The sequence below is a fragment of the Cervus canadensis genome, chromosome 29, assembly GCF_019320065.1.
Source record: "Cervus canadensis isolate Bull #8, Minnesota chromosome 29, ASM1932006v1, whole genome shotgun sequence".
Lineage (NCBI taxonomy): Eukaryota > Metazoa > Chordata > Mammalia > Artiodactyla > Cervidae > Cervus > Cervus canadensis.
The window spans coordinates 35389382-35407507 of NC_057414.1; the positions used below are offsets into that span (position 1 = coordinate 35389382).

At 44.8% G+C, this 18126-nt stretch overlaps 1 protein-coding gene and 1 pseudogene across 1 annotated transcript in view; one reads left to right on the forward strand and one right to left on the reverse strand.

Moving 5' to 3' along the window:
• LOC122430722 (pregnancy-associated glycoprotein 2-like) overlaps window positions 1-6430 on the forward strand; it is a 14593-nt gene extending 8163 nt beyond the window's left edge. Inside the window, exons 2-8 of the mRNA XM_043451551.1 lie at window positions 1-37; window positions 138-256; window positions 1462-1655; window positions 2576-2692; window positions 4237-4378; window positions 4464-4562; window positions 6284-6430. Coding sequence (XP_043307486.1) covers window positions 1-37; window positions 138-256; window positions 1462-1655; window positions 2576-2692; window positions 4237-4378; window positions 4464-4562; window positions 6284-6430 — 855 coding nt within the window. The remainder of the gene's footprint in view (window positions 38-137; window positions 257-1461; window positions 1656-2575; window positions 2693-4236; window positions 4379-4463; window positions 4563-6283) is intronic.
• Window positions 6431-9017: 2587 nt separating this feature from the next.
• LOC122430723 overlaps window positions 9018-18126 on the reverse strand; it is a 40466-nt pseudogene continuing 31357 nt past the window's right edge.

An 18126-nucleotide genomic window follows, 5' to 3' on the forward strand; every position in this document is an offset into this window, starting at 1 on the left:
TGGGTGCCTTCCATCACTTGTGAAAGTCCAGCCTGTAGTGAGTACAAACACCCCCCAACCCACCCACCTTTTCCTTGCCCTGACTCTCCCTTCTCCACCCTTGGCACCTGACTGACACTCATCTCTTGTGTCTGCAGAAACACACACCACCTTCAATCCTCAAAATTCTTCCAGCTTCAGGAAAGCAGGCCAGCCTGTCACCATCTTCTATGAATCTGGGCTAATTCAGGGATTTCTTGGCTCTGATACCGTTCGGGTAATGTGGAAATAAAAGCTGAGTCAGGACTGACTATAGAGTGACCACTGCTTTCAAAACAGATACAGGACCAGCTGGCAGGACCGTCCTACCCTAACTCCCATAGACATTGGCTATCATACCCACAGGATCCTGTCCCTGGGAAGACGTCTCCATAGTGACACACAAACAAATGGATTAGCTAACCCAGAGAGAGGCTTGGGCTGTGGACTTGCAGCTCCTCTGCCCATGAGCAGCTCAGGGTTCATTTTGATGGGAGCCAGAAGAGGGGGAGAGAAAGCACCGGCTTTTATATTCTCAGACTGTGCCGGGCACTGCCGTGGTAATAACTTTCTTAAAGCTGCAACAACCCCACACAGCAGATGCATTGATTAGCTAATGATACAGATGAGGAAACTGAGGTGCAGACAGCAAGAGCCTTGCTGAGGTCACACCTGTGGTAAGCGGTGGAGCTGGGCTGGCTTGTCAGGACCGAAGCTGATGGTGGGTATTTGGGGAAAGGAAAAAACTGATCGGGGAACCCTGGGTGAAGTCAGGAATTTCAGATATCCAGTGCGGATAAGCAGGAGGCCAGAGATGTAGGGGGGCCTGATAAGTGTGTTCTCAAAGTATGGGGCCTTTGGAAGTCTAATAAAACCTATGGCCTTCCTCCCCCAAAGTACCTGAGTAGTTCGCCTCTCTCTCTTATTCTCTCTCTCTGATACACTCTCACACAAACACACAGATACCCCCAAAAGGGTATTTCCCAGGCAGGAATTTCATAAGAACCCTGCCAGAAACATTGTATAATGGACTTCAGTATTTCTGGCCAGATGCAGAATCCAAAATATGTTACCATCAATCCAGTCCATTTCTGTCATCATTTCATAGAGACGCCAGAGAATGCTCTCTTGCTCTTTACTCATTTTGTCCATAAGGGGGCACCATTGGGTCCTGGCGGGACTTTGGCTGTCCCACTGGTACAGAAGCCTTGAGGCCAATTTGACTCATTCAGAAGGTGTTTTTGAGAGGGGCAGAAGTTTTAAAATCCATGGACCCACATAAATGGAACCCAAATTCCCCTCCCTGCTCGGTCTAACCATCTGAGGTCTACCAAGGACACAGAAAGGCCTCAGTTCTCTGCAGAGCTAATGGCATTTCTTCCTCAGCCCAAGCCTAGACCCACTTAACAAACGTTTATGTGAGAGCACTCTTCTCGCCCACAGATCGGGAACTTCGTTAGCCTTAATCAGTCGTTTGGCCTAAGCGTGGTGGAATTCAGGTTTGATGGTGTGCCCTTTGATGGCGTCCTGGGCTTGGCCTTCCCCTCCATCAGCATCACAGGTGCCATCCCCATCTTTGACAACTTGTGGTCCCAAGGTGCCTTTTCTGAGCCTGTCTTTGCCTTCTACTTGAGCAAGTAAGTCTGAGCTGGAAAATCCCTCTCTCCAAATTAGTTGTCAAATCCTTTCAGTTGTATGAAAATGATGCAACAATTGATACAGAAGTATCCTGAGAGATAGACTAACCCAGGATAACTATGGCCCCAGGTCCCCACCTGGCTTCACCACTGGCTTTTATAAATAAAGTATTATTGGAAAACAACCATGCTCCTGGGTGCAAGAGCCAGGGCTTGGTGTAGGGGTTGAGTGAAAAGGAAGACTAATGCAAGGTGTCAGGATACGAGTTGGAAGAAAAGGCAACAGGATATGCTGATGAATTTGACATGGAAGGAAAGAGAGGGATGGTGGAAATCTTTCCTTCCTCACTAACATTTCACTGAGCACCCAGGACCAGCTACACAATTTGCAGGAGCCAGTGCAAAAAGAAAGTGTGGGATCCAAAACAAAAGTGTGGGACTCCATTTTGAACAAGTATTGGGAATTTCAAGACAACGAGAGCAGAGGTGGGGGCCCTGCTGTGTGTGGGGCCCAAAGGACAGCACAGGTCACAGGTCAGTGAAGCCAACCCTGTGTGACTTGAAGCCACACCCTTAGTGCTTCAGGCCTTGATGTTTCTGAAAAAATACAGGCTGGACAAGGGGGAAGCCAAAACCCTTCAGCACACTGTCCTCTGAGGGTATCTCTGAGCACTGAGGTCACAGGAGGTCCAGGGCCTCTTCTGAAGACTGAGTGGGTGGAACCCGGCCAGGTGGCCCAGCTCCTCTGTGCCACTCATTAGCCAGCAACCGACCTTGGTCTGGTTCTCAATTGCTCCTAGCCTTGATTTCTGCATATGTAGATGGGGATCTTATTAGGGCCTTGATGGGTGGATAAGCACAGCTCTCAGACAGTGCTGTTGTTACTGTCCTCTAAGGATCCCCCTTCCTTCTCTCTGCAGAAGCAAGCCAGAAGGCAGTGTGGTGATGTTTGGTGGGGTGGACCACCGCTACTACAAGGGAGAGCTCAACTGGGTACCAGTGTCCCAAACTCGCCGCTGGCAGATAAGCATGAACCGGTAAGCCTCTCCTTCTGAAGGTCATCCCAAATGATGCTCCCCTATCTGTACACAGACACAGGCAGACACACAAATGCACTCCCAGACACACAGTCAACAGGCATACACACCACCCACAAGGACACAGACAGACACACAGACACTCATGCAAAGATACAATAGGCACAGATAAACATGCATACACAGCTAGAGACACAAGTACACACAGAGCCACGTATTAACACACACATAAACAAACACAGAAACACATAGACCCACAAACCACACATGGGTTCATAATCAGCCCAGGCCTGCTGACCAGGTCTCTGAACAGGGTCCCTCACAGGGTCCAAAGAGGCCTGTGCAGCTGCGGGAGGACTGCACCCCTGAGTGTGAGGTGGGAGGCATAGTTATAGGACTTTACAGTGTGGTGAAAAGAGGATCAGGAAGAATTTCCTCAGCCTGAACAGAACTGTGATAAGATGACCAACTGTCCAGGGCAACAAGGGACCAAGGAATTTCTCAGTACAGAGAAATGTCAGTTTAAAAACAGGGAAAGTCCTGAAGAAATGGGGAAAACTGGTCTCCTTAGGGAGAAGCTAGCCAGCAGTGGAGACAGGGTGGCCACAGTCTTGGGACCTGAAAGCCACTCATAAAAAGAGACACCCCACGTCCCAAGGCACACAGTGGGGCAGGAGCTCTAAGTGAGAGAATCGGGAAGGTGGGATCCAGGAGTGGATTGAGAACAAGAGGCAATAATTGATGAGATTCTGTGTTCTACCCTCAGATAAAATCTTACCTGTCCTTTGAGGTTCTGTGTCTAGTCAGGTATTGGCTGATTAGGGTCTCAGTGTCTGAACCCAGGGAGGGGGTGCTGCTCAGAGACACCTCTCCCAGGGCAGCCGGTCTCTCCCACCCCTATGAGAATCTGCTGCCGCAGGAACCTCCATCTTCACTGTGTGTTTGACCCATTGTTGGTGAGACATCAGATATACCTGTCTGGATGGTCTCCATTCATTATTTTCACAGTCTTCTTTCACTCATTCCACAAACAAGCATTGTGCATCCACTGTATGCCAGGCACTTTAGGGACGTGATGAGAATAAATCTCGCCCTCACATCTAAGAAAGCAAATTGCAAGAAATGACACATACACATAGTGAATTGTCAGTTTGGTACACGCTAGACATGAGCAAGGGTCTACAGAGAGTGACCAAGACAGGAGACTGATACACACCAGGGGAAAGACTTCCCTGAAACCATGACAGTTAAGCTGGAATCTGGAAGATGAGGAGAAATTAGCTAGTCAGAGGGGAGGGTGCTCTTCTAGGAAGGAAGACCAGCTTGTGTCAAGGTACAAAAGAGCCTGGTGTATTCAAGTACTGCTCAAGGATATCAAGAAAGGTGCTGTGATCAGAGAAAAAGAAAAAGTCAGGGCAAGAGATGAAGCTCTGTTCAGGAAACAGTCAGGGAGGGGGCAGCTGTGAGGGAGGGAGCTCACAGTTTCCTCAAGGAGGGAACGTTCTGCATGACCCTGATGCCCGCTTTGTCCTACTGTCTCTCAGCACCACCATGAACGGGAATGTTGTTGCTTGTTCTCGTGGATGTCAGGCCTTTGTGGACACCGGATCAACATTGATCTATGGCTCAACAGAAATGGTCACCAACATCCACAAACTCATGAACGCCAGGCCCGAGGGTTCTGAGGTGAAGGGTCATGCCACAGGGTCACTCCCAGTCTCCCCACATAATAAGGATCCTCTGGGCCAACCTCTCTCCTTCTCTCTAACAGTATGTGGTTTCATGTGATGCAGTCAACACCCTGCCTCCTGTCATCTTCAACATCAATGGCATCGACTATCCACTGCCCCCTGAAGCCTACATCATCAAGGTGAGCGGCCACCCCTGAGGGCTTGTTCTCTAAACTGGGGTTTGCAGGAACCCTTGGGCTACTGCTGGGAGGAGGGCACCCTCTGCAGTCCAAGCCACACCATTGCAGATGCCGCTGAGCCCCTCTGGCTGGGCCAGCATCTCCCACAAAATCAACCGCTTGAGAGTGGAGGACGGTCTGGGATATCCATCCTCCTGAAATAAATGTGGAGACACCACTCCATGCTGGCATGGTGGGAGTCACAGGGAGAGGGGAACACTAAGGTCTTCTGCCCTCATAGATGTTCAGTTCAACTAGAGCCCTCAGATGCAGGAACACGGAAAGTCAGCTCTAGTGATCCCTAAAATAGGACATGTGACGAGGGGGCTTGGCTGGTGGCGGTGCTGTGTACTGTCCCACCATAATGATTAACAGTCTCCCTTTCCTTCTTGAAATTTTCCCGGTTACAATAAATTACATGGCTACCTTAGACGTTGACTGCAACTTCCCCTTGCTAAGCCCCAGTTCCCCCTCTGTGAGTCGGGCTGCCCGACCCTTCTGTGGGGAGGTTGGATGCTAAGGTGAATAAAGGGCACACAGTGCCTGCTCAGACCTGACACAGGGTGGAGGCTTCACGCCAGCTCCCTCTGGGAGTTCAGAGCAGGCTGTCGGGCTCAAAGACGGCTGTGAGGAAGAGAGGGAATTGCAGTAATTCTAACACCCCTGATTCATGGCTCCATAGGGAGGCCTGCTTGGGTCTAGGCAAATCTGCCCTGGATTCCATGCAAATGGAAACCCACGGTGCTCTGCAAAGGGACCCTGGGGACTTATTAGGGGTGATGAGGGCTATGAACCGACCAGTGGGGATGGAGACCTGAATAAGTCACCCAGCCAAGCCTGGACTGGCTGAAGGGTGAGTGTTGGTCCAAACATGCTTCTCAGAGGGCCTGAGCGACGTCTTAAAGAATGTGTTGTGAGCACTGCTTTGAATATATTTAACAGGCATAACCAACAGGGAGCTACTGTATAGCACAGGGAACTCTGCTGAATGCAAGGTCCAGCCTGGATGGAAGGGCTGTCTTTGGGACAAGGATACATGTGTATGTATGACTGAGGCCCTTTACTGTCCACCTGAAACTCAGCATGTTGTTAATCAGCTATACTCCAAAGCAAAATTAAAAGTTAATAAAAAAAAAAAAAGAACAGGTTTTGGGGACACAGGAGAAGAACAGGCATTCTCTGCAGAGAAAATGAGGAGCAGGAGTCAGAATGAAAGAAACAGAGAGTGTCAGGGGAACCGGGGACGCTCTTGTTCTTTTCTGGAAAACAGTATTGCAGTATGGCTGATCGGTGTTGCTTAAGTTCTGCTGCACAGATAAGCGCTTTAGCTGTACATATGCAAATATACACATTCTTTTTCGTTAGTTAATCAATAAATATTGAATATAGTTCCTTGCGCTATAAGTAGGACGTTGTGGCTTATCATGCCTCTGTATATTACTTTGCATCTGATCATTCCAAACTCCCAATCCTCCCCTCCCCACACTCCTGCCATATGGCAACCACACGTCTTGGCCCTTTTTGTTTTTGGATGAACCCTCATATCCCAAGGTGCTGAGAAAATCACCCGATACATACCAAAAGAGGGAAATGAAACCAAGAAGTGTGCTGGGACTGGATATTGAGGAGGGGGTTGCAGGTAAGCTCACAGGCTGACTGGTGTGTGTCTCTAACTCTCCCAGGAAAAAAACTCCTGCCTTAGCGCCTTTCATGGAGGTCTAGAAGCTGTCTTTTCAGACATCTGGCTCCTGGGTGACATCTTTCTGAGGCAATACTTCTCAGTTTTTGATCGAAAAAATGAAAGGATTGGTCTGGCTCTGGCAGTGTAAACGCTTGGACTGGTTCAGGAATCAGTCAGGCCTCTCCCAAGACACACTCGCTCACACTAAGGCACTCCTGCCCAGCGATGCTGGTGAACTGTTTGGTGCTCTGCAAACCCTATTCTCAGTAATGAATAAAATGTTTCACTCTTAATGGTGCTAAAACAAATGGGTGCCTCTTTTTGGGTCTGGGAGCTGCATCATAATCAGGCAGGATCTAGAACCAAGTCTGAACCACTATCGAGAGGAGCTCAACTCCTGCTGGTTTCAGGGAAATGGGAGACTTTTCGGAAGAACACTGGAGATCCTGTACATAGGAACCAGAGCAGGTAGAAAGATCTCAATGACTGGACCCAAAAAATCAGAAGTCATCAGTTCTCTCTCACCCTCGCTCCTTCCCCTCTCTCTTCTTTGATTGTCTTAGCCTGACAGCTTTCTTCCTTAAGGCTTCTACACCTACTGAGGGAGACCAGGGCTACCTGCCCTAGGGTTTTATATCCCTAAGGCACCTAACCCATAAGGGAAGTAGCTCAGAGACTTGAGGGTTCAAGGGAGAGCTCTGACTAGTCCACCTCAGATGACATATTTGTATGGTATTTCCCATTTTCTTGAAGAGATGTCTTGTCTTTGCAACCTATTGTTTTCCTCTATTTCTTGCACTGTTCACTTAAGAAGGCTTTCTTATCTCTCCTTGCTGTTCTCTGAATGTCTGCATTCCTTTGGTTTTAACTTTCTCTTTTGCGTTTGCTTTCACTTCTCTTCTTTTGTCAGCTATTTGTAGCCATCCTCAGATAACCACTTTGCCTTCTTGCATTTCTTTTTCTTGGGGATGGTTTGATCACTGCCTTCTGTACAATGTTACAAACCTCCGTCATTAGTTCTTCAGGCACCCTGTCTACCAGGTTTAATCCCTTGAATCTATTTGTCATCTCCACTGTAAAATCATAAGGGATTTGGTTTAGATCATACTTGAATGGTCTAGTTGTTTTCCCTAGTTTCTTCATTTTAAGTCTGGATATTGCTTGCTTCTCCCTACACAATTAGTAGCAGATCACCACCCTCCATCCCTGGTCGAAGCAGAGCAAAACCACACAATTTGGGAACTGATATCCTGAGTTTGCACTTTGGCTCCTCATATCCCGAGTCATGTGACCTTGATCAAGTCCCTTAACCTCAGTTTCCTCATCTGGAAAGTGGCCATCATGATGATAATTCTACCTTGGAGATTGTATGTGTGCCTGGGAGGAGCGAGTAGCCATGAGAAGGCTTTTTGAATTCCTGAGTCTGGAACAAATATGAATTATTCTGCCTCTTGTGCTGGCAATTCTTTGTTTAGAGACAACTCCTGCCATGCCCAGGGCTCAATATGAGTCAAGCAAAATGACTGCTTTTCTGAACGAAGACAGGGAACTCTGACTGAGCCAGCACTTCTGTTTTCCTGGCTCCACCAGGAGCTAAAGAGCTGGCTCGCTTACTCCCCTCCTCATACTTACCAGCCAACCTTTCCTTGCCAAATACTTCTAGCCTAAAATCACACGGCAATGAGTGCTGTAAAGGCTTTTGGTCTCTTGTCAGTTCCCCACATCTCCTAGGTAGCACAGGAAGCTGTTACTTTGGCAACCTGCACAGTCCAATCTCAACCTGTTAAATGGAAGTGTCCCCATTCGGCCCCTCATGTCTAGACCACCGGCAGTTACCTTAGAAACCTTCCAACGCCTGCTAGTTAGTGAGGAAATACGTGTGAACCTGAACTAGCTTTCTTTTCCAAGGATGATTCCAACCATGCAATGAAGTAACCAGATAGTCATCTAACTACCCACAGGACTTATCAAAAGCAAAGCACCCATCATGCATTTGTCACTTGCCTCAAAACATCATTGAAATGATCTGCTGCAACAATTTGAAACATTGGCAAGTACACTCCAGAAGGAAGACTTTTTTAGATTTCTTTCTTTCTAAGGAGTTTCTGGGGTTGGGATTGCAATTGGAAATCTCACCACACCCCAGTGCTGCATAGTTAACATGGCATGAAGGACAAAAAATCTCATTCAAGGCTTGAGAACTCATATTCTGGATTGAATCCCAAGGCTGACCTTTTACTAGCTACAGGACCTTGGACAAAGTATTCAGCCTCTTAATTTGTTCCTTAGTGATAAAATGGGATTAATTCTGTAACAGAATTTGCTCTTTCACAGACCTTAGCAGGTGGTCATTGCTGTGCACCATTGGCCCTCACCGTGTTACCTGGCAACTGTTGCCCCAAGACCATTAGTGATCTTGCTCTGCCATTGGTTGGTGCTGCAAGTGGCCCCTTCCCCAAACAACCGGCTGTCTATGATCATTGCTTAGAGGCCCATTCAGCCTACAGTGGATGGAGAGTTGGTTCTCAGGCTAAAGTGAGATAAGAGTTGGATCCCATTCTTTACCTGGGACCCTCCAGCCTCCCTGGCCTTGGGCCAATGGGTTAGCTGGGGTACACAGGGAACCAGCTTGGGGGTATCCTACAGGGCTCCAGAGTCCTCACCAAGGTCATCCTTGGTCCTGAGTCTGGCCACAAGACAGTGGTGAACATCTCCCCGCTTCCTGTCTCGGGGACCTAAGAGCAGTGGCAGTCTGCCTGGGTCACAGTCTGCAGGACTTGCCCATCCTGCAGACGGGCAGGCGGTGGAGCTTGAGGGGCACTTGCGTCCTGGGAGCCTGGCTCTGTCAGCAATAGCAGCTGGGCACATATGGGGATGTAGCCCTGAGGGAGCAGAAAATTAGGATCTGGTTCCTCTTAACTAAGACCAGGACCTTAGAAGGAGAAAACTGTGCCTTGGGACCATGCCCTTTCATTTCACAGCGGAGAACATTTGTTTGGTAGAGATTTACAGGGACATCATTACCTGCCCAAGACCTGACCTCAGGAACAAAAGATATGACACCAAGAAGTTTGCAACAACTAATCACACCACAAAAAACAAGAAACCAGGCCAGAGCTTCCTCAGACCTACTCTTGACTCTGGCAGGAATCTACAGAGGCCATCACCACACAGGTGAAAGGTGGCGGTACACTTTTAGTGCCACAGTGAACTCTGGATTCATTTCCTTCCTAGTGCAGGATGCCCGCCAGGCCCTCCAGCAGCTGCCTGCCTGGCTTTTGCAGACTCAGCCCTCTCCAGGTCTCTTCCATTTCCCACAGTAAAGTCTAGAGAACAAACACAGTCAAAGCTCTCATATTCTGCTGAAAGCAGTTTGTTTGCTGTTTTTTTGTTTTTTTAAACAGCCTTTGGTAACATGTTCAAAATCTTGAGTTCTTTGGTTTGGGACTGAAGGATCTGTACCAGAGAACCAGGAACCTCCCCTTCCAGCTGAATCTTTCTCCACTCCCACATGAACGACCGGCTTCACTGGGCACTCTGTTCTCACTGTTGTTGTTCAGTCACTAAGCCGTGTCCAACACTTTGTGATTCCATGGACTGTAGCACGCCAAGCTTCCCTGTCCCTCACTGTCTCCCGTAGTTTTCTCAGACTCATATCCATTGAATTGGTGATGCCATCCCACCATCTCATCCTGTCACCCCCTTCTCCTGCCCTCAATCTTTCCCAGCATCAGGGTCTCTTCCAATGAGCTGGCTCTCCCATCAGTTGGCCAAAGCACTGGAGCTTCATCTTCAGCATCAGTCCTTCCACTGAATATTATTCTACAGCTCCCAAAACAGCACTCATGTTTCCAATCACCTGATAAATATTAAACATGGATAAAGATGAATAGGAATGGGATCTTGTCCTCTGGAACTCCCAACACTACTGCTCCTGCCTTTGCTGCTACCATTCCCTCCCCTTGGCCTAGAATTTCTTCCCAGTACCTTCTTCAGGTTGAAATGGCCTGCTGACCCATCCCTGTTAGCTATCCAGGAATTGTTCCTTCCTCATTCCCTAAAGATGTCTTCCTGTTCTCTGATGGTCCTCGGTGCAAACACATTCCAACTACTATGTAGGAATCAGCATGTTTCTCCAGAAAGACGGGGGCTCCCCAAGGACCCAACCCATTTTCCCCATCATGTCTGCACCCCTGCAAGGAGGTCAGTGCCTAGCTTGCACAAGGGACTCAGTGAGTGCTGACTGCAAGGGGACCTCCATTTTGGCAGACTTAGAGGAGCAAAGACTGTATTTATCCGCTTTCCTCAAACAACTCCAAACCAGGCAAACTGAAGCGTTAGCTGTTGTACATCAAATGTCAGGCAGCAGAGAATGGATTCCTGAGACGGGGAAGCAACTGAGGTGAGCCTTCCAATTGCTCCAATGCTAGACAGAGTTTCCAACACATGCCACAGGGAGGGGGTATCCAGGAAGAGCCAAACAGTCTCCCCAGATTTGGAAACAAAGAGTTGGGACTTTAGTTAGTTAGAGTTCACAGGAGAAAGCATGCAAAACAAACCATAAACTTTTTAAAAACTTGGTGGGAAAAAATCAATTTTGTGTCAGAGAGCTTTGAAACAACTTTAAGAATCCTATAATACATGCAACTGGAACCCCACAGGAAGTTAAAGATAAGAGAATAAAGAAAAGAACTGAAAAACTATTGGCCAAAAATTTTCCATATATGATGAAAGCTTTAAACCCATAAACACAAAAACTCAATTAACTCAAGTACAAGGAATATGAGAACATCAAGGCACATCATAATTCATTCACTTAAAACAGGCAATGAAAGAAATGTAGCCAGGAGGAAAAAGAGATACATAATAAAAAAATAATAATAATAAGAAGAATGACAGCAGATTAGGCATATGAAACAATGTTAGTCAGAAGATACTGGCACCACATTTTAAAATGCAGACAGATACATAATTGATTCAGAATTCTATACCCAAGAAAGATCCATTTCAAACACAAGATAAAATAAAGACTTTTGCAGACCCAAAAGCTGCAAGAATTCTTCACCAACAGACCAATGTAATAAGAAATGTGTTTAAAAGGCCTCAAGTCAGAAGGACTTTAAAAGGTAGTGGAAATCTGAATCTATGGAGGAATGTAAAGCATGTGAAATGATAAATATGTAACATATATTTAAAAGTATATATATATGGATTTCCCCAGAGGTCTAGTGGTTGGGAATCTGATTTGCAAAACAGGGAATACTGGTTCAATCCTTTCTCAGAGAATTAAGATCCCGCATGCAACTGAGCAAGTAAGCCTGCATGTCTCAAATAGAGAGTCTATGTGCTGCAACTACTGAGCTTGCCCTCCTCAAGTACAGAGTCCCTGTTTTACAAGGAAGATTCTGCATGCCATAGCTAAGACCCAACACAGGCAAATAAAGGAATAAATCATTTTTTAAAAGAGATTTTTCTTATTCTACATGTAAAGTAATAGAAGATCACTTGATGATAGACTGTGGCAAGGTAAAGACGCATTGAGTGTGAAAGTGTCTATTAGTCGTGTCTGACTCTTTGTGATCCCATGGACTGTAGGCCACCAGGCTCTTCTGTCCATGTGATTTCCAAGGCAAGAATACTGGAGTGGGTTGCCATTTCCTTCTCCAGGGTATCTTCCCAACCCGGGGATCAAATTCAGGTCTCCAGCATTACAGGAAGATTTTTTTTTACCATCTGAACCTTCAACTAGAGCCAGACATCCTGGAATGCAAAGTCAAGTGGGCCTTAGGCAGCATCACTACAAACAAAACTAGTGGAGGTGATGAAATTCCAGCTGAGCTATTCCAAAGCCTAAAAGATGATGCTGTAAAAATGCTGCACTCAATATGCCAGCAAATCTGGAAAACTCAGCATTGGCCACAGGATTGGAAAAGGTCAGTTTTCTTTCAAATCCCAAAGAAGAGCAATGCCAATGAATGTTCAAACTACCACACAGTTGCTCTCATCTCACACACTAGTAAAGTAATGCTCAACATTCTCCAAGCCAGACTTCAAGAGTACTTGAACCATGAACTTACAGATGTTCAAGCTGGTTATAGAAAAGGCAGAGGAACCAGAGATCAAATTGCCAACATCCGTTGATTATCGAAAAAGCAAGAGAGTTCCAGAAAAACATCTATTTCTGCTTTATTGACTATGCCAAAGCCTTTAACTGTGTGGATCAAAACAAACTGTGGAAAATTCTTGAAAAGATGGGAATACCAGATCACCTGAGCTGTCTCATGAGAAATCGGTATGCAGGTCAGGAAGCAGAGATTAGAACGGGACATAGAACAACAGACTGGTTCCAAATAGGGAAAGGAGTACATCAAGGCTGTATATTATCACCCTGCTTATTTAACTTATATGCTTATTTAACTTATATTTAACTTATCGGTATGCAGGTCAGGAAGCAGAGATTAGAATGGGACATAGAACAACAGACTGGTTCTAAATAGGGAAAGGAGTACATCAAGGCTGTATATTATCACCCTGCTTATTTAACTTATCATGAGAAATGCTGGGCTGGAAGAAGCACAAGCTGGAATCAAGATTGCTGGGAGAAATATCAATAACCTCAGATATGCAGATGACAGCACCCTTATGGCAGAAAGGGAAGTAGAACTAAAGAGCCTCTTGATGAAAATGAAAAAGTTGGCTTAAAGCTCAACGTTCAGAAAACTGTCATCTTGGAATCTGGTCCCATCTCTTCATGGCAAATAGATGGGGAAACAGTTGAAACAGTGAGAGACTTTATTTTGGGGGGCTCCAAAATCACTGCAGATGGTGACTGCAGCCATGAAATTAAAAGATGCTGTTCTGTGGAAGAAAACTTCTGACCAACCTAGAGAGCATATTAAAATGCAGAGACATTACTTTACAAAGTTCCGTCTAGTCAAGGCTATGGTTTTTTCCAGTAGTCATGTATGGCTCTGAGAGTTGGATTATAAAGAAAGCTGAGCACCAAAGAATTGATGCTTTTGAACTGAGGTGTTGGAGAAGATTCTTGAGATTCCTTTGGACTGCAGGCATATCCAACCAGTCCAACCTAAAGGAAATCACTCCTGAATATTCATTGGAAGGACTGATACTGAAGCTGAAACTCCAATACTTTGGCCACCTGATGCAAAGAACCAACTGAATGGAAAAGACCCTGATGCTGGGAAACATTGAAGGCAGGAGGAGAAAGGGAAGACAGAGGGTGAGATGGTTGGATGGCATCACTGACACAATGGACACGAGTTTGAGTAGGCTCCAGGAGTTGGTGATGGACAGGGAAACCTGACATGCTGCTGTCCATCAGGTCTGAAAGAGTCAGACACGACTGAAACTGAACTGAACTGAGCCATCAGATGAATAGCATGAATTTTAAAACTACAATAAAAGAAAAGTCAGAGCTAATTAACTGATAAAGCATACAAAGGTATACAAGGAACTTCCCAGGTGACTCAGTGGTAAAAATCTGCCTGCCAGTGTTGGATATGTGGGTTCCATCCCTGATCCTCAAAGATCCCACCTGCAATGGAGCAGTTAAACCCATGTACCACAGCTATTGAGCCTGTGCTCTAGCGTCTGGGAACTGCAACTACTGACTCCTTGTACCATATAGCCCATGCTTTGCAACAGGAGAAACTAAAGCAATAAGAATCCTGCACACTGCAATGAAGAGTAGCTCTGGCTCATTGCAACTCGAGAAGCAAAAAATAAATAAATAAAACTATTTTTAAAAATAAATAGAAAATAAAAAGTGGACTAGATGGAAAGAACAGTAGATTAGACCCTACAGAGGAAAAATATCAGTGTACTTGAAGAAGCAACAGCAGAAACTATGGAAAACAAACCCTAAATTAAAAGAAAACTTGACGGGGTGAAAAATTAATTATGTGTCGGGAGAGCTTTGAAATAATTTGAAGAATACTAAACTACATGTAACTGGAGCCCCACAGAAACCTCATTTCCATTCTTTTTAATTTCTTTAGAAAATAATTGACTGTTTAAAGCAAAAATTGTAACAATATATCATGTGATTTATAATGGATGTAGAAGTGAAATGTGTGACAACAACAGCAAAAAGGCCAGGAGGGAGGGAATGAGAGTATAGCATGATTACATTCTTATTCTACAAGTAAAGCAATAGAAGATCACTTGATGATCGACTGGCAAGGGAAAGATGCATGCCATGAATCTCAATACAGCCACTTCATAAAAAAGAGTTACAGCTAATAAACTGACAAGCGATATAAAAGGGAATCATAAAAACTACTCAAAGCAAAGCAGTCAGGGGGAGAATGAAAAATGGGAAGAAAGAACATGGGACAGATTGAAAACAAACAGCAAGATGATAGAATTAAACCCATCTAAAGTTAACCCTACAGATGCGAATGCAGATTGAAGACATAACCCAGGCCCCAGACGACAGCCGATCCCCATACACTGCACTCTAGAGCAGAAACAGAACCTGCCAGATACCGAGGCCCATGTGCCTGGGCACGTAACAGCAGAAAAAGTTTATATGGAACGGTATGTTAGAAGAATTCTATCATACAAAGAATACTCTCTGTTTATAAAGAACTTAAATTAGAAATCAGTGTTCACTGGACAGCAGAAGAATAAGGTGATAGCATAGTGCCGACCTTCCCTCTTTTACTACCCTAATTCTGCCCAGGAGGGAGCAGATAAATTGGCAGAACTTGCACATCTTCAGTACTAGACATACCTGACTGGCGTTATTTGTTTGATTTTCATGTTTCAGTCTCCCTTCTCCTCTCCTGTCTACCCCATCTTAAGCCGCAGAGGCTACTCTTCTAAGCCACATCTAAGTCACTCCATACAAAACTGTATGGTGTTTGCTGAGTCTCCCACAAACCAGTAAACCTTGTTTCTTCCTATTTTGTACTTCTGGTTCTTTTCTGCCAACCCTGGCTCTTGTCCCACCTCCTGGGATCCTGGTCTCTGTCACTTGCAGCTATGTTCCTATCCACCAGGCCTCGATTACACCCAATGGCATTCCTTTTCAGAGTGGCCATCACACATGCAAAAAGAGAAAGACCAGGCAGCTCCTTACTCTCTTCTCTTCTTCCTTCACAACATACATTCACTGAAAACACGTGTAGCAAGTCTGTTACTTACACACCTTCAAGTTGAGAACTTTCAAAGACGTAAAAGTGCATTTGCATGTCCAAACACATCAGTTAGTTCACAGGTCTGACACACATCATTTTGGTTACATCCCTGGCAAGATATTTTGCTTTTATGTACTTTACTGCTTAGAACTATATGGAGTAGAGTAGTACAGTATCATTCTTTCAAACCTACAGTGTCTGAAAGGTCAGATTTGAACACCCTTTGAAATAGAACTTGTTCATATATAGGGGACTTACTGTTCTGTAAGACGTGTGGATCCAAAAGTGAACACACCATCTCCAGTCCAAAGGAAGTCACATTCCTGGTTGGCATATTCGGGGAAATATGAGCGCTCCCTACTCCAATACATCTCAGTCCTTCAGATGACCTTGATCAGGAACAAAAAATATTAAAATAGTAATAATCATCTTTTCCTTACCTGCTTCTAAAAAGTGTTGTTTAGCTGCTCAGTACTGGATTTTGTTATGCTGGTGGACTGGATGGCGAAGTGATGTGAACAGGAGTAAGGAAGGTGAGAGAAGGTCAGTCAGAATGTGAGGTAACAAAGGCAAGATATTTAAAGAAGCCGAAGAATTGAGAGAGGTTTGGCTCTGAGTTGGAAAAGCAGTTTTCAAAACAAATTGGGTCATGTGATATGTATAATACCCAATTCAATCCTTAGAAGAGCTCTAGTGATGAGTTTGTCTTCCTTTCTTTTTCTTCTTTTTTTCCTGGAATGCTGCTTGGTTCATCAAGCAGGTTCTCACTTCTGCTCCTTCCTCTTGGCTCCTACGTTATGCTCAGCAGTTCAGGCTGATCCATCCAGAAAGGTTTTGTTCTTTTAGGCAGGAGCCTAAAAACTGCCTAACTGTAACTGCCTACAAAATACTCTATTATCTGCTTTTCTTTCAAAACCAAATGTATTTTGTTATTAGGCAATGTGCCCAGTAGCTAAAAGACTGCATTTCCTACCTGCCAGTGCTCTTAGTCATGACTGGTGACTTTGTGATATAGCATTCATGTAAGAGCGATTTCTTGGAAGGCTGCTTTTTCAAGGAGCTGATTCAGCTGGGAGACAAGTCTCTTTCCTTCCCTACCTTCTTGCTAAATGCTGTCTTGTTTCCAGATGTGATGGCTGGAACTCTTGAAGCTGCTTTGGACCAATAGGTAACCTTGAAGATGGATACCACTCAAGGTCTGGCTGGCCCATCTCCCAATTTATTTCAGTGGGAGAAAAAAACATCAAGTTTATCTTGTTAAAGGTATGGTTGTTTTAGTTTTTTGCAATGTGCATCCAAACTTAATCCTGATACTAGTATGTTTAGCCTTAATATTTTTTGGGTTTAGTGATTGCATTTATATTTTAAATTTGTCTTATTTTTTATTTTAAGGATTGGTTCATAAAGTGCACATATACCTAAGTAGTATAAATGCAAAATTATTGTTAAAAAAATATTCTCACAGATTTTGAATTTTTATTCTTTCTTTTCTTCTTTCCTTTCTGGTTTTCCCCACATTTGTGTAGCCTAGTATATGTCCTCTCTTTTAATCTCGTCTGAATCCCTATTAACAGGCCAAAGGTGATGAAGGAACAGGCTGGGGAGAACCAAAGAAGAGCAAAGCACAGGGACATGAGTGAAGGCTGGTGGCCCTTGTTACCATGAATATTCTGCAGTAGGATCACATTCTCCTGCCCTTCTGTATACCCATCACCCGCAGGTTTATTATGACCATGGAAGTTACATTGGCCAGTGGAGTTTGAGTAGAGGTGACATATCACTTCAAAATGGAAGTCTTTAAGAACCAGAGTCTAACTGGCCTCACACTCCCTTCCCCTGCATCCGGAGGGAACCTCCATCTACTTATGTCCCTGAAAGTAAGTGTTGAACAGAGCCCCCTCTCTACTAACTCAGATGTGAGTGAGAAATAAATCTTAGTTATTAAGACATTGAGATTTGGGCATTTTATGTTTTCATACTGTAAGTAACTTTCTCTTCACTGAAAGAGGGGAATATAACAAGAACTCTTCATTGTCTCCTTCTTCATTTAGTAACAAAACTATAACTAAATTCCTAGTCTAGAACCACCCAGCTTATTTTTCATTTCCTAGCTTATCTTTCACTTAAAAATGCTTCTCTGACTTCATTGTAGCCAGTGAGAAATGAGTGAAAATAATTTTATAACTTCTGGTTATGCCCTTAAAGGAAAGGGACATATCCAGATTCCCCTTTGGTCTCCCCTAGCTGCAATGCAGATGTAATGGCAGAAGTTGGGGCAGCCATGTAAGACCGGAGGTGAGTATCACATATTCATGAAGGCAAAACAACAAGAAAAAAATGCGTCTCCATCACTGTGGAGCAACCTCTACTATTATTACATGAAAAGAAATGAAAATGTATTTAAGCCAAGGTTATTTAGATTTTGAGTACAGAAGTTGAGCCTGTAACCTAGCACCCACAGCCTAGTAACAAATCTGTGTGTTAGCCTTGTTTTGACATCAGAGTCTGGTGGATACAGACAGGCATTCTCAGATGGCAATAGTGATAAAGAACATACCTGTCCAGTGCTGGAAACATAAGAGTTGTGAATTCAATCCCCAGGTCTGGAACAACATCCGGGGTAGGGCATGGCGACTCACTCCAGTATTTTTGCTTGGAGAATCCTGAGGACAGAGGAGCCTGC